Source organism: Gadus macrocephalus, chromosome 23 (genome assembly GCF_031168955.1).
Source record: "Gadus macrocephalus chromosome 23, ASM3116895v1".
Taxonomy (NCBI): Eukaryota; Metazoa; Chordata; class Actinopteri; order Gadiformes; family Gadidae; genus Gadus; species Gadus macrocephalus.
In genome coordinates, this window is record NC_082404.1 from 6958450 (window position 1) to 6971769 (window position 13320).

At 41.6% G+C, this 13320-nt stretch overlaps 1 protein-coding gene across 5 annotated transcripts; it reads right to left on the reverse strand.

Moving 5' to 3' along the window:
• Positions 1-195: 195 nt before the first annotated feature.
• On the reverse strand, positions 196-11944 carry LOC132452622 (sialic acid-binding Ig-like lectin 10). 5 transcript variants are annotated; one of them, XM_060045313.1, is made up of 15 exons: positions 11676-11944; positions 10785-11165; positions 10540-10646; positions 7981-8361; positions 7596-7814; positions 6468-6848; positions 6034-6252; positions 4801-5067; positions 4224-4490; positions 3816-4076; positions 3381-3635; positions 3128-3260; positions 2985-3042; positions 1578-1807; positions 196-1477 (listed from the first exon to the last, which is right to left on the reverse strand). In XM_060045313.1, exons 3-15 carry the CDS (start codon positions 10592-10594, stop codon positions 1414-1416), a joined length of 2790 nt encoding a protein of 929 aa, XP_059901296.1. In that variant the 5' UTR covers positions 10595-10646; positions 10785-11165; positions 11676-11944; the 3' UTR covers positions 196-1413. The 5 variants fall into 5 exon arrangements, with proteins under 5 accessions (XP_059901296.1, XP_059901295.1, XP_059901300.1 ...); XM_060045312.1 differs by having other exon boundaries at positions 2985-3045; XM_060045317.1 differs by lacking the exon at positions 4801-5067 and having other exon boundaries at positions 2985-3045.
• Positions 11945-13320: the final 1376 nt, after the last annotated feature.

Genomic DNA, 13320 nt, shown 5'->3' on the forward strand with positions numbered 1-13320 from the left:
TATACAATGTGGCTCAGCTCACTTTGTTTATTTTTATATTGGATTATGTTAGATATATTCACATTGCTTTGCAAAAGTACCAAATAGTGCCTGAATAGTATTGTAACAATGGCTGTCCTACTACCACAACCTTTGCATTCGCCAAAAGTCACAATTTAATAGAAATCAAGAACATCAATAACTTTAGACACATGCTCTAAGCAAAGGCAATTTATTCAGAATCAGTTGAGCAATGTTCTGTTTGGGTCCCGCAAAGAGTTGTTGTACAATTTTGTTTCATTAAAATGGGGAAAAAGATAATGAGCAGGGGCAATCCTCTGTAAATATAATATTTTTTTAGTGCAGCCAGGAGACGGCAAGGATGGTTAGCTAACCAACCCAGACAGGTATTGTCCCTTAAAGGGACACTGTGTAATATTTTAAGTCATTTATTACCTAAAATCAACGTATTCATTCTTAAATAATTGGTGTAAAATTATCTCTGCCAAAAATCTCACTCTTCCTCCTGAGCGAAGGATAATTAATATGTAGTTACATAGGACGAGTAAGCTTCATGGAGGCTTCCATGTTCTTCCGGTCTATGAACTGCCGAGAGGGACAAAAAGCACTATTTGGTACAGGAAATGCAAACACATTTTCACTCTGAGCCAGCGTGAATGATGACTGAAATAATTCACTATCTTGCTCGAGGAATAATTACTCATACATCGTTAGCTTACACTAATGATTAAATGCAGTTTGAAATTTGTTTGCAATAACGAACCTCATCATCACTCGAATGACTCGATGAGGTAGTATTGGATGTCATGACACAGCTTCTTGGCACATACTGCCCACCGTAGTTTTTGAACAAGCGAGCACTATTAGTTTGAATGCAATATACAATTGTAACACTAGATGGGAGTAATTTTTACACAGTGTCCCTTTAAGATCTCTCCTCACAGTTGCAGTACATCCAGGTAAACAGCAGGTGGTACCGTTTAAGACATCCCCACACAGATGCAGTACATTCTGGTAACCAGCAGCTGGTATCGTTAAGACAACCCCTCACAGGTGCAGTACATCCTGGTAACCAGCAGGTGGTAGCGATGAAGCAGAGCTATATCCAAAAGAGCAAGAGGCCTTGGATAAAATGTGGCCTCACTGGGGCCATCACAAGTGGAACATAAACAATCTAGTAAGTCAAATAAAATCAAGATTAATCAGATCATGTATCAGTCCAGGTAATTAAGCACCATAGGATATGCAGATGAACAGATGAAAATTAGCTATTTGCTAACTCTGGCACATAACATTTTGAGTGTAAACTAAAAATGTCAATTGATGTGCACTGTCACTTTAAAAAAACGAATAAACAAAAATAAATGCAGCAAGCATATTGTCCTGTTTAACTAAATGGATGAGTCACTCTACTTAGACCACTTTGACGGTGCTGTACAACTCTGAGGTTTCTGACGCCTCTGTCTGGTCACTCTCTCTAAAAAGAAGAAAGCAGATCCATTTATCGATCCAATGGGTTGATAAAGTCCCAAAATGTAGATTATATTATCTCTTTAGAAATACCAAGAGAAGCTTACCCAGGACCAGCGTTTAGTCTCTTAATGTTGACCACAGAATAAAAGACTGCTTGGTCTGATTGGACATTAGAGCCAACCCAACAGCGAGGGACTTCCTGGTTCTCTGAGCGAGAGGTGTGGATGCTGGCATAGGTATGGTCATCCTGCTCTTCTATTGGTTCTCTCTGTGCTGCAGGAGCCAATCGATTGGTCAGACCTGAAACGTTTTCATACAGAGGACCTGGTAGTGGCTATCGGAGTGAAGAGTGAAGAAAGAAGAGATAATTTAGAAAACACTTTACATTTCCTGAAGACAGTCATCTATAGACCCTTGGTCGTGAATAGTGGTCTCACCATGCAGGCTGCATGTAGGCCTCACTAACTTACTGCAAGCTTTCTTCTATCTGTACAGCTGCTAAAACATTTTTTATCTCTGAACTTGATTTGCTTCTTTAAAGCAAATTTAGACATCTGTACTTAAATTCAACAAACTTCTCATTCTGTTCGCTGGCAGAAGTCTCCCCAGATCCCAGATTTTCCTCTCACCCTTTGTGATCTCACCCTTGATCTCACCCTAGATCCCACCCTAGATCGCCCGCTTTTAGCAAACATGACAAGTCGTGCGGTTTCACCTCATGCTGTATTCCCCTCCCTGCCAGAGCCCTATTTCTGGCCCCACTGCTAGTTGATGACACATTTCCCCTGCCAGACACCGTCTCTATCCCTCCACCACACTTGAGGAGCTAATCAAACAATTCATGTGTATCACCTTCATCCTCATCTCCTCCTCTTCCCTGCTAGACCTCTGTCTCAAACCCCAAATATCCCTTCCCTTGTCTCACAGCCCAACATCTTTATCTTCAGCTTTGGCATAGCTTTCAGTTGAATTGCTCCTCATTCAGTCAGTTGATAAACCCTGACCACTGATTGAACTTCACAATGGTGGCGACTACCAAAGAGATTGTTGGAGTTTTCACATTTGTATAAAGATCTCTAGGTAAGATCGACCCTCGTCCTGATGAAACATTAGAAACGCCCAGTGAGGTACACTCTCTAGTAAAATCATTATGACAGAAGCAATCAGTTTCTTAACAGTTCTAACATTCATTCTGTTTGGGAGGTCTGCAGCATATCCCCACTAAAATGGCCTTTGTTTTAAGCTGAAAAATGTCATTATAATCAACATTATCTCCAGTTCAGAAATGTCCAAATCAGGCCGAGGGTTCAACTTCAGATTGTTCTTTATGAAAATACCGATACTGAAATGTACAGTCTCTCGTAGCGACAGGGCTGGAGCAACAGAGATGGCAAATTACTCAGGAAACAACTAGAAGTCTCTTGTGTGGTCTTGTGTTGTGGCCTCAGGGAATTTCCACTGTGTGTCTTGATAAAGGCTGGGTTAGTAATAAATGGCTTCCTGTGTCTCACCTCCTCTATGGTATCTGGCCTTCCTCCCTCTCCACATGCTTTACTGGAGGCCCTCTTTCTTCTGAATAAGAGAACAGAGAGGTGAAGAAGCAACAGGACAAATAAAGGAATGTGAAACGAGAAAGAGAGAGACAATATCTCACCTCATCCACAGTAAGACAAGGAGGAGTATGGTGGCCAGTAGGACAACAATGGTTGTTACAGCTACCATTGCTGGATGTGATGATGAGGATGATGATGATGATGATGATGATGATGATGATGATGATGATGTCACTGGAACATAGTCAGTTGATTACAAACACTGATGGCAAAATGCAACATAAATAGGCCAATTTTGAACTGTGTGCCTCTGACTATGTAAAAGGTGTGTGTTTCTTTTAAATTAGCAATTACCTTTAATTATCAAAAATGTGGAGTTATGATGTCCGATTGCATTATGTGCTTGGCAGTAATAGTTTCCTCCATGCTCAGATGTGATATTAATGATGGAGTAGTTCTGTCCTGATGCTTTCACTGAGTCTTCATGTTCCTTGAACCAGGTGTACTCAGCTGCTGGGTTGGCATCACTGCTGCAGCTCAGAGTCACTGAACTGCCCTCCTCTATTTCACCAGAGGGACTCACGGTCACTGAGGGGGTCTTTGGAGCGTCTGTCATGAACACAAAATAACAATATCCATCCTTAAGTTATGAAACCGTGTTTAGCAACAACTGCAATGCCAGGGAGTCATAGTTGTTTACAGGCAAGCAGTTATACATGAATAACAGCTCTAAATTTAAAGACAAGATATACCCAGTTTTTTTACATATTAATCAGATTGTCAACTCACATGTACCATTTAAGAACATCGAGTTAGAGCTCAAATGTCCATATTTGTTCTCTGCGTGACAGCGGTACGTTCCTCTGTCTTCAGGGCGGACTGAGGGGAAGGTATGAGGTTGACTTGGTTCCCAGAGCAGAGGTTGGTTGTTCTTGAACCAGGTGTACTCAGCTGCTGGGTTGGCATCACTGCTGCAGCTCAGAGTCACTGAACTGCCCTCCTTTATTTCAGCAGAGGGACTTGATGACAAAAATGTGTGTTTAGGCCCATCTGGAGACACATAGAAACATGTAACAACACCATTTATATTCATGACAGTATTAATGATATAAAAAATCACATTGTGGCAAAGTTTGCTAATACAAAGTTTGCTAATGCTAATACAGTTAAGACAATTTTCTATCGTGTTTTACTCACATTTAACATCAATAGAGTTGTGGACAGATCTTTTCCCTATCGTATTCTGAGCCTCACAGCGATACTGTCCAGAGTCTGAAGACAGGATGTAGCTAAAGACGAGCTGTGGTCCCTGGTTCTTCTTTCTGGAGGAACCATCTCTATTAACCTTGAACCAGGTGTAGTTAGCTGCTGGGTTGGCATCACTGCTGCAGCGCAGAGTCACTGAACTGCCCTCCTCTATTTCACCAGAGGGACTCACGGTCACTGAGGGGGTCTTTGGAGCGTCTGTCATGAACACAAAATCATTTATGTTCTTCCTGAAGTTTTGAAGCCGTGTTTAGTATTAAGTAAGGTGCCAGTATGTTACAGAATATTTTTTATACTAATAAAACACTACTACATATTTACTGCCCATCTGGAGACACATAGAAACGTGTACAACAGCATGTACATTTATAATCATGACAGTATTAATGATAATAAAAATGTTCATGGATTTATTATAAAATGAACTTAATGAATACTAATGTGGACCAGATTCAAATATTTATTTTATAACATCTGTAATATGATGTTAAATATATGTTGTACTCACATTTCACGGTTATATAGATCAACTCAGATTTTGTCCTTAGCTCAGTCTGAACTAGACAGTAGTATTGTCCAGAGTCTGCAGACAGGATGCTGCTAAAGATGAGATGTGGTCCCTCCTTAATCTCTCTGGAGTAATGATCTGCATTAACCCTGAACCAGGTGTAGGTAGCTGCTGGGTTGGCATCACTGCTGCAGCTCAGAGTCACTGAACTGCCCTCCTTTACTTCACCAGAGGGACTCACGGTCACTGAGGGGGTCCTTGGAGCGTCTGTTAACAATTACATTTCATTAATCATATTCATTAATCATTAATACAGGCAGTTTGAGTCCATCTACCGATAGAGTGAGGAATGTATTTATGCTATGTATGCTGTGTGTGTGTGTGTGTGTGTGTGTGTGTGTGTGTGTGTGTGTGTGTGTGTGTGTGTGTGTGTGTGTGTGTGTGTGTGTGTGTGTGTGTGTGTGTGTGTGTGTGTGTGTGTGTGTGTACGTATGTATGTATGTATATATATTATATATATATACATTTACATTTAGGGCATTTAGCAGACGCTTTTATCCAAAGCGACTTACAATAATAATTTGTCATAAGAAGTGAAACAATATATCGCTGTCGGTACAGTAAAGATGTTCATAGAACCAAGTGCAAGTACTAACAATCGCTAGGCTAACAAATTCCCCGTACACAGCAGTGATAGCAGCTACTACAGAAGCTACACATCTGTAAGTATGACCTCTGTATATCTCTAGGACTGTTCATCTGATCTACTTCACGCTTGCCGTGCGTATTGCTGAGAGCTGAGGATGTGCAGTGTTGACTTATTTGGACACACAACACGTTCAACATTAACATACTTTGAACTAAACTGTGCAGCAGTGGGGCGGGGCTTCAGGGCTCTGCAGTTCACTTGGTCACTGTACTTGGATGCTGGATACACAACCGTTACATTAGTCAAACAATAACTAGAAGTGTCTCTGTATGTCTGCATGTCCTTTGATCAACTTCTCTTTTCGTGTTTCTGAGAACACAGGAAGTGCCGTGTCGAGAGTGAAGTATTTTAAAGGAGTGACGTTCGATAAAGCTGCTAGCAGCAATACAGGAGGCCAAGCGATCTCCGTTCTGCAGAGGCTCCTTTGAACGGGTTCTGCACTAGTTCATGGTAACTTGTAGTTCTGTACCCTAAAGGGTCCATTACATCTGGTATCATGCCAGTGTACTGTGGAGGGGACTTACACACTAAAGGAGAGCGGAGACGTTCGTATCCTTCAACAGCACATGAGAAGCTGTCTCCAAACTGAATGTACGTCCTGTATTTCACTCCCTGTAGTACATTCTGTCCATTCCTGGACCAGATGTAGGGAGGGTCACCAGCTAGGCCACACATACTGTGACACTCCAGCTCTGCCCCGGTAGGAATGGTAGGGTCAGGAAAGGACACCTTCACCTGGAGGTCTGGGTGTGAGAACAAGTTACAAACAATTATAAAAAAAGTGTACAATAAGAAAACACACACAAACACACATGCACACAAAAGCATACATACACACACAAACATATTTTTACACACAAACACACGCACACATCATATGCACACGCACAAACATAAATACACACACACACACACACACACACACACACACACACACACTAGACTCATCATAGGTTACCTGTTACAGATAACGTCACTCCAGGGTCACCAGTATATTCCCCTCCTGGTAGGTTTGTTGTGAACCTAAACTTGTAGACAGCAGAGTCACTCTGTCTCAGGTCGTTGATTCTCAGGGAACATGTTCCATGACATCTGGACCCGGTACAGCTGACCTCTCCACAGCTGGATTCAACACGACCTGTATAGTCTGCATCGTGTTCCAGATCAACTGGCTGATACTTGTCTCCTTTAGTAAACCACAGTGTTCTGACTGTGTTAGGGAGGTACTGTACGTTGTCAGGGTATTCATAAGTGCAGCTGAAGTCAACCGTTGCTCCACTTAAAGCGCAGACATTACTAGATGAGTAAGTAACTGTCCAGTCACCATTACCCTGAAGCACTGTGAAAAAACAAACACATCTCATGAGAATGAACAAGACACAGAGGTTCACCTGATGAACAGACCAGAAGATACATGAAGAGATAGCGGCTGGTGGGTGAAGATGGAAACGACAGATACATGCTGACCACTGATCTAGGAGAGGTAGCCAGGGGGGTATAGAGTTCAACCCCCCCCCCCTGAAATGCAAAAGATATTATAGTACACTAACTGAATAACATACACTAACATTTATTGAATTATGGTAGTGTTTAGTCTCTGTGTTTAGTGTCTGTAGGCCTCAGCCCTTGTGCTTCTGTTTGAGCGAGGTGACCATAAGCTTTGAAATTACTTAGATGTGGAAGCAAGGAATATGGAGTAAATGAGGGGAGGAGAGGAGACAAGGATAGGATTAAAACGTCAACCATTGCTCCTCTTATAGTGCAGACATAACTAGATGAGTAATTTACTGTACAGTCACCATTACCCTGAAGCACTGGTAAAAAACAAACACATCTCATTGAGAATTATACAGAATTCTCAATAAGAAGATAATCAATACCAAAGCAATAAAAATAATAAATGAGCATCTGTCGAGAAAGCTGTAAGCATCAATAAGAGAGCTTAAACAATCGGACCGTTCAGAACAGGCACGTTTTGAACAGGCTCTGCACTAGTTCATAGTAACATGTAGTTCTGTACCCTAAAAGGTATTCTGCATCTGGTGTCATCAGTGTAGCATATCAGTGTACTGTGGAGGGGACTTACACACTAAAGGAGACCCGAGTTGTTTGTATCCTTCAACAGCACATGAATAGCTTCCTTCAGACTGAAAGTTGTCACTTGACTTCCCTCCCTGTTCTACGTTCTGTCCATTCCTGATCCAGATGTAGCGAGGGCCACCAGCTAGACCACACATACTGTGACACTCCAGTTGTGTCCAGGTAGGATTGGTAGGGTAAAGAAAGGACACCTTCACCTGGAGGTCTGGGTTGAAGAACAAGTTATGCATAATTATTCTAAATAATTAAGATAACAAATAACACAAACTTTATAGAACCAACACAGCCACACACACACAAAGAATAAAAACACAGAAATAAACAATAGAACTCACACACACACACTCCACTCATTGGTAATCCAAGTTTACCTGTTACAGATAACGTCACTCCAGGGTCCTCAGTATATTCCCCACCTGGTTGGTTTGTTGTTAACTTAAACTTGTAGACAGCAGAGTCACTCTGTCTCAGGTCTTTGATTCTCAGGGAACATGTTCCATGACATCTGGACCCGGTACAGCTGACCTCTCCACAGCTGGATTCAACACGACCTGTATAGTCTGTATCGTTTTTCAGATCAACTGGCTGATACTTGTCTCCTTTAGTAAACCACAGTGTTCTGACTGTGTTAGGGTGGTACTGTACGTTGTTGTGGTATTCATAAGTGCAGTTGATGTCAACCATTGCTCCTCTTAAAGCACAGACATTACTAGATGAGTAAGTAACTCTCCAGTCATCATTACCCTGAAGCACTGTGAAAAAAGAAACATCTCATTGAGAATACAGAGCTTCACCTGATGAACAGATCAGAAGATACATAAAGAGATGGAGGCTGGTGGGTGGAGATGGAAACTACAGATACCCCCCACCCCCCCTGCAATGCATAATATATTACACTACACTAACTGAATAACACACACTAACAGTTAAAGATCTCATGGCATGAAAATTTCACTTTCTGAGGTATTCTAACATTAATATGAGTTCCCCTAGCCTACCTACGCTCCCCCAGTAGCTAGACATTTTGTTGGGTGTAAAATGAGCACTAGGCATTCTGCTCCGCCTTTTCCCCGTATGTCGTCATGAGGGGAGAAGCCACCTTCCCCTTCTCTGCCTTGCAAGCCCAGAGAATTAGGCCCGCCAATGAGACACGACCGTTTGAGCGCCACATGTGTGTGGCGCGAATACACACACTTTAACGCAAGTGTTGTACTCTTCTTTGTTATTTGGATTACCGTTCTGCTGTTGGTGTTATGGCGCATAACATTTTGGTTCTTTGCCATCTCTGGTATTTCCACAACGAGACTCGTAGTGGGGGTTATCTCAGACATGGTTGAGAAGGAATCGGGGGAAATTAACTTTGGCTTTGACTCCCTGAAGTACGTGAACCACGACATGGAGGAGAAAGGGATTGTTGCTAGCGATTGTCTCCCGCTCGAGCCCCGCTTCCCGCTCCCGGCTTCCCGCTGCCGAGGGACCACCGCCTCGGCGCTGCCCGCTGCAGGAGGCGGTGGTGCCTAAGCGCTTCCCGCTGCCGAAACGGTGGTCCCTCGGCAGCGGGAAGAGGGGCTCAAGCGGGAATCAAACGCGGGCAACAATCTCTTTCTCCTCCATGTCGTGGTTCACTCTACTTCAGATTGATGTGGACATGGAAGAACCAGAGACGTTGCAGAACCCGACGCAGTAGTTTGAGATTCATAATACCGCCTGGAGACGCACAGCTTTTGGTCGTGATAATATATATTAGATGATATGTATATCTATGTATAATATAAAGATATAGAGCTTCAGATATAGAGCTTCAGGAAACCCACCGGAGCACCCGGAGTGTTCTAGAATATCACAGAACACGCTGTGTGCGCCTCGCCATTGCGATACATCCACTGTAAACAGAGCGCATGGTACCTTGGCCGCGAGCTGCTCAGGGCCACACCCCCACCCTCCTCCGCCTCTCTCCTCCTCCTTGCATAAAAGCTACAGACACCAAAACAGCGCGTTTGGGGACAGCTCAATGTGCGACTGGCTCGTTGTGGCTGTAACTCTGCCTCACGGCTGAATGTCGGGAACGTCTTCAAATACTGTGTTAGGGGACCACTAATATCTATATTAAAGCACCCATAAAGTAGCATGCCATGGGACCTTTAATGTATTATGGTAGTGTAGGGTACTGTGTTTAGTGGCCATAGGCCTCGGCCCTGTAGTGCTTCTGTTGGAGCAATGTGACTAAAAGCTTTGTAATTACTTAGATGTGAAGACAAGGAATGTAGAGGAGAGGAGGTGAGGAGAGGAGTCAAGGAGAGGAAGTGGGAATAGTGCAGAGGAGACAAGTATGGCGGGAAGAAGAGTGGAGACAGGGAACATATAGGAGTAGAGACAAGGAGGAGGAGAGAATAGGAGAAAAATAGAGGAGAGGAGACAAAGAGAGGAGAGGAGACAAGGAGAGGAGAATAGCAGAGAGGCGAGGAGAGGAGAGGAGAGCAGGAGAGAGGCGAGGAGATGGCATGCAGTGTCTTAACTATTACTGGATCATAATTCTAACATTGCAGCAGATTCCATGTCTTAATCATCATTAACAGAATAAATGGGAGGAAAACAGTAGCTTTTGACTTTTATGTTTTTTCAAAAAGCAGAAAAGTAACTAAATTAACCCTCTGATGATGTGAATAGTTCAGGATGTCTCGCAACCAGGAAACGGCCAACAGACCTCAAATGACTAATGATCCTAACGGAAATATATAAAGTGGACCTTTAGCAGACCGTATTCTAGTGGTCTGTTTAACCATACGTTCTAGAGGGTGATTCTTTAATGTTATATTAACTATTCTTCTATCTACATCATGCTGTGGTTTCACCCTCTCCTCGTTCCAGTTGCTTGGTCGTCTTGTTATTGAAACAGTTCAACTAAATATTAACAATTTAAATGAACCAACCTGGTACTGACAGAAGGAAAGCTAGAAATCCTCTTGCTGCTGATCTTAAATCCATAGTGAGGCCTCTCCTCTCTCACTCGGTTGTTCTGGGAGGTATTTGAACACTCCTGAAGGTAGAACATAAAATAAAATAGTTCATACTATGAGAAATACATCCGTTTTTAACACTTTTTAAAATGATGTATTACTCTATGAATTACATTTGTTAAGCATTGAAATAAAGTTAAGAAAATAAAAATTCTTACTGTAGAGCAGAAAGCTGGTCTGACATCTAGTCTGTGGTTCCAGTTCATGCAGTTAGCTGAACAGACACCACAAAGTATTGAAAGACTTCCTTCCTCTTCACACTATGATTCGCAGAAGAAGGAACAGAAGCCTTGGAACTACTGTCAAGCTATCTAGTGTTTGTGCAGCTTCCCTGCTTGAAAGGGATTGGTACAGACCATAGGAGGTTTAACTGGGTTCCACTCATGCAATGACCACACCGTTTTCCTTCTTTAACTCCTCTTTACTTTTCTTTTTGTATTTTCACAGGTACAGGTAAGTTGTAGCAGGTAGGTATTGTGGGTACAGTTGTAAGTGGGTTGCAAGTGGTAAACTGCTAGGTATACTGCAAGGTAAAAAACCTTTAAAGAAACCAACAATAACTACAGTAAATGCAGTGCAGAATGAAATAGTAAATACAAACATGTTTTTCATATATGCATTTAAATACTTATAAATATAAATCTATAAATATAAATATTATTAATAGATTTTAATGTCTAAGCATATTTTCATGAATTCTGTTTTAAATATATGAAACCATTTTTAACTGCTTTAAATATCAATTCATCTTTAAATGCACAAATTCATCTTAACTGGTTTTTCTTTATATATATATATAATCACTCATTTGAAATGTAAATATAAATAGATCAATAAAGTCAAATAGAAATAACTTTAGCAGTATTCAGATAATTTCTATCAATCTACAGATCAAAATAAACCCCATTTGTTTTCAAACAATTTGCAGTCAAACAATCATGTGGCATCAAACACCAAACAATTGTCCATGCTTAAACGCACGTTTTAACGTGCGCTACAAGCGGTTGCGCAACTTTACAATCCTTACACTAACAAAATCTTTCTCTTACCGGCCGTTTCTCCAGGCTTTTTATGGCTGTACCAGCGCTGCTTTTTCCACGTTCTCTAGCGCAGCTTTGCTGCTGCTGGACCGAACGCTGTCTGATTTGTTTGCAACTGGCGTTTCCTGAAAGAGTCTCTCTTCCCCTTTCTGTCCTTTCCGGTAAGGTGACGCAATGACGTGGATTTCCCAGGTAACGCTCTGAGGAGGGATTCCCCCAGCTGTCAGTCGGCGCTGCATATTAACCCCTTCATATCCAGCGGGGATTTTCCAAGTTGACTTCACTTCTGGTAACCCTTCCTTTTACAGTCCCCTAATTACTAGGTATTTATCTGGTAAATATGTGGTAAATATAGTAAATTATTGGGTAATTACCACTGGTAATAGGAAGGTAAATACAGAGGAAATACAGCTTAAGGACTCAGAAAAACCTCCACTATTACCCATCAACTCAACTGTACTATGTTGTTGTAACTGTTTTAGGATGGTAATAACTCAGATATAATTGTGTACTTCCCAGGAAAGTAGGCAACCAATGAACAATGCTATGAACAATAACTAAATAAGAAATAGTAATTTTTTGGAAAGTGCTTTGTTAATTTCTAGATGGTACATAATTAAACTTGAGATATAACCAACATAAACCTTGGATAACTACAATTGTAACTTGGATTGATGGGTAACAGAAGAGTTGTTTCTAAGAATTGGTTGCTTACTTTCCTGGGAAGTACACAATCCTTACACACACACAGTGAGGCAGCTGAACACACACACACTCACACATTTTAACTTCTTTATTTATGTCCACAATTCATAATAAGTGTACATCGGGACGTAGATGTTACAGATACAAAACATTGCTCAGGCATGATCCAGCAATGTGGGTCTGATGACAGTTCAAACAGCAGATTCTGGATACACACAACACCGTCTCCTATGGAGGATATTGAGCAGCATTTGGCAAGTTGTTTTGTCCTTGCTTTTGTAAAGCCAGCTATCCTGAGACCACTAATGCCAAGCCTATGCACGGGGCCCAGGCTGCCAAAGATAAGTACCACAAATTGCCATTTGTAGCCATTTGCCATTTGTAAAAGAGGGTGATATTTGACCAGCTTTGTTAAAGTAAGCCTCCTATAGACTTAAATCAAAACAGCATCCTACTTCCAGAATTAACTAATTTCTAATGTTATCTCATCAATGATCATAATAGCAGGCTTGGTGGCATTTAAATTAGAGAACACAGACGTTTCTGCCAAGCACCTGGAAAACATTTGTTGTCTAACAACACAATTTATATGCATTGACACTGTTGGAGAAAAAAGAATGGTAAAATCTCTGATATAATGTCCTCAATCCTATCATGCCTGGATACATTACTTTGTAAAAATGGCAGCAGTTTAATATATGTGACATGGATTTGATAATGTGATGTAAACATAATGGTGAGTGGGAACGAGGGTACCAGATTGATAGGTTTAACTTTGTTTGGAATCCCTTAAGCCTCGCTTTGACTGTGAAAATGTGTATGTCTTCAATAGAAGAATTGTGATAAATGGTATGTGATATGGAGTGGTCTGCACAAAGGATACAGGCTAGCTTTCCTTGGAGTTTGAGTCCCCTCCAATGTCTCTGACGCTGCTGATGTTTGATGGACA

Excerpts from the sequence above, each read along its gene's own strand:
- LOC132452622 (XM_060045312.1), bottom strand. The coding sequence starts at position 10,594 with ATGGATTTAAGATCAGCAGCAAGAGGATTTCTAGCTTTCCTTCTGTCA. Across the intron at positions 7,815-7,980 it reads AGTGACGTTATCTGTAACAG|ACCTCCAGGTGAAGGTGTCC; the intron begins GTAAACTTGGAT and ends TCTTCAACCCAG. Across the intron at positions 5,068-6,033 it reads TCTCCGCTCTCCTTTAGTGT|ACGCTCCAAGGACCCCCTCA; the intron begins GTAAGTCCCCTC and ends AATTGTTAACAG.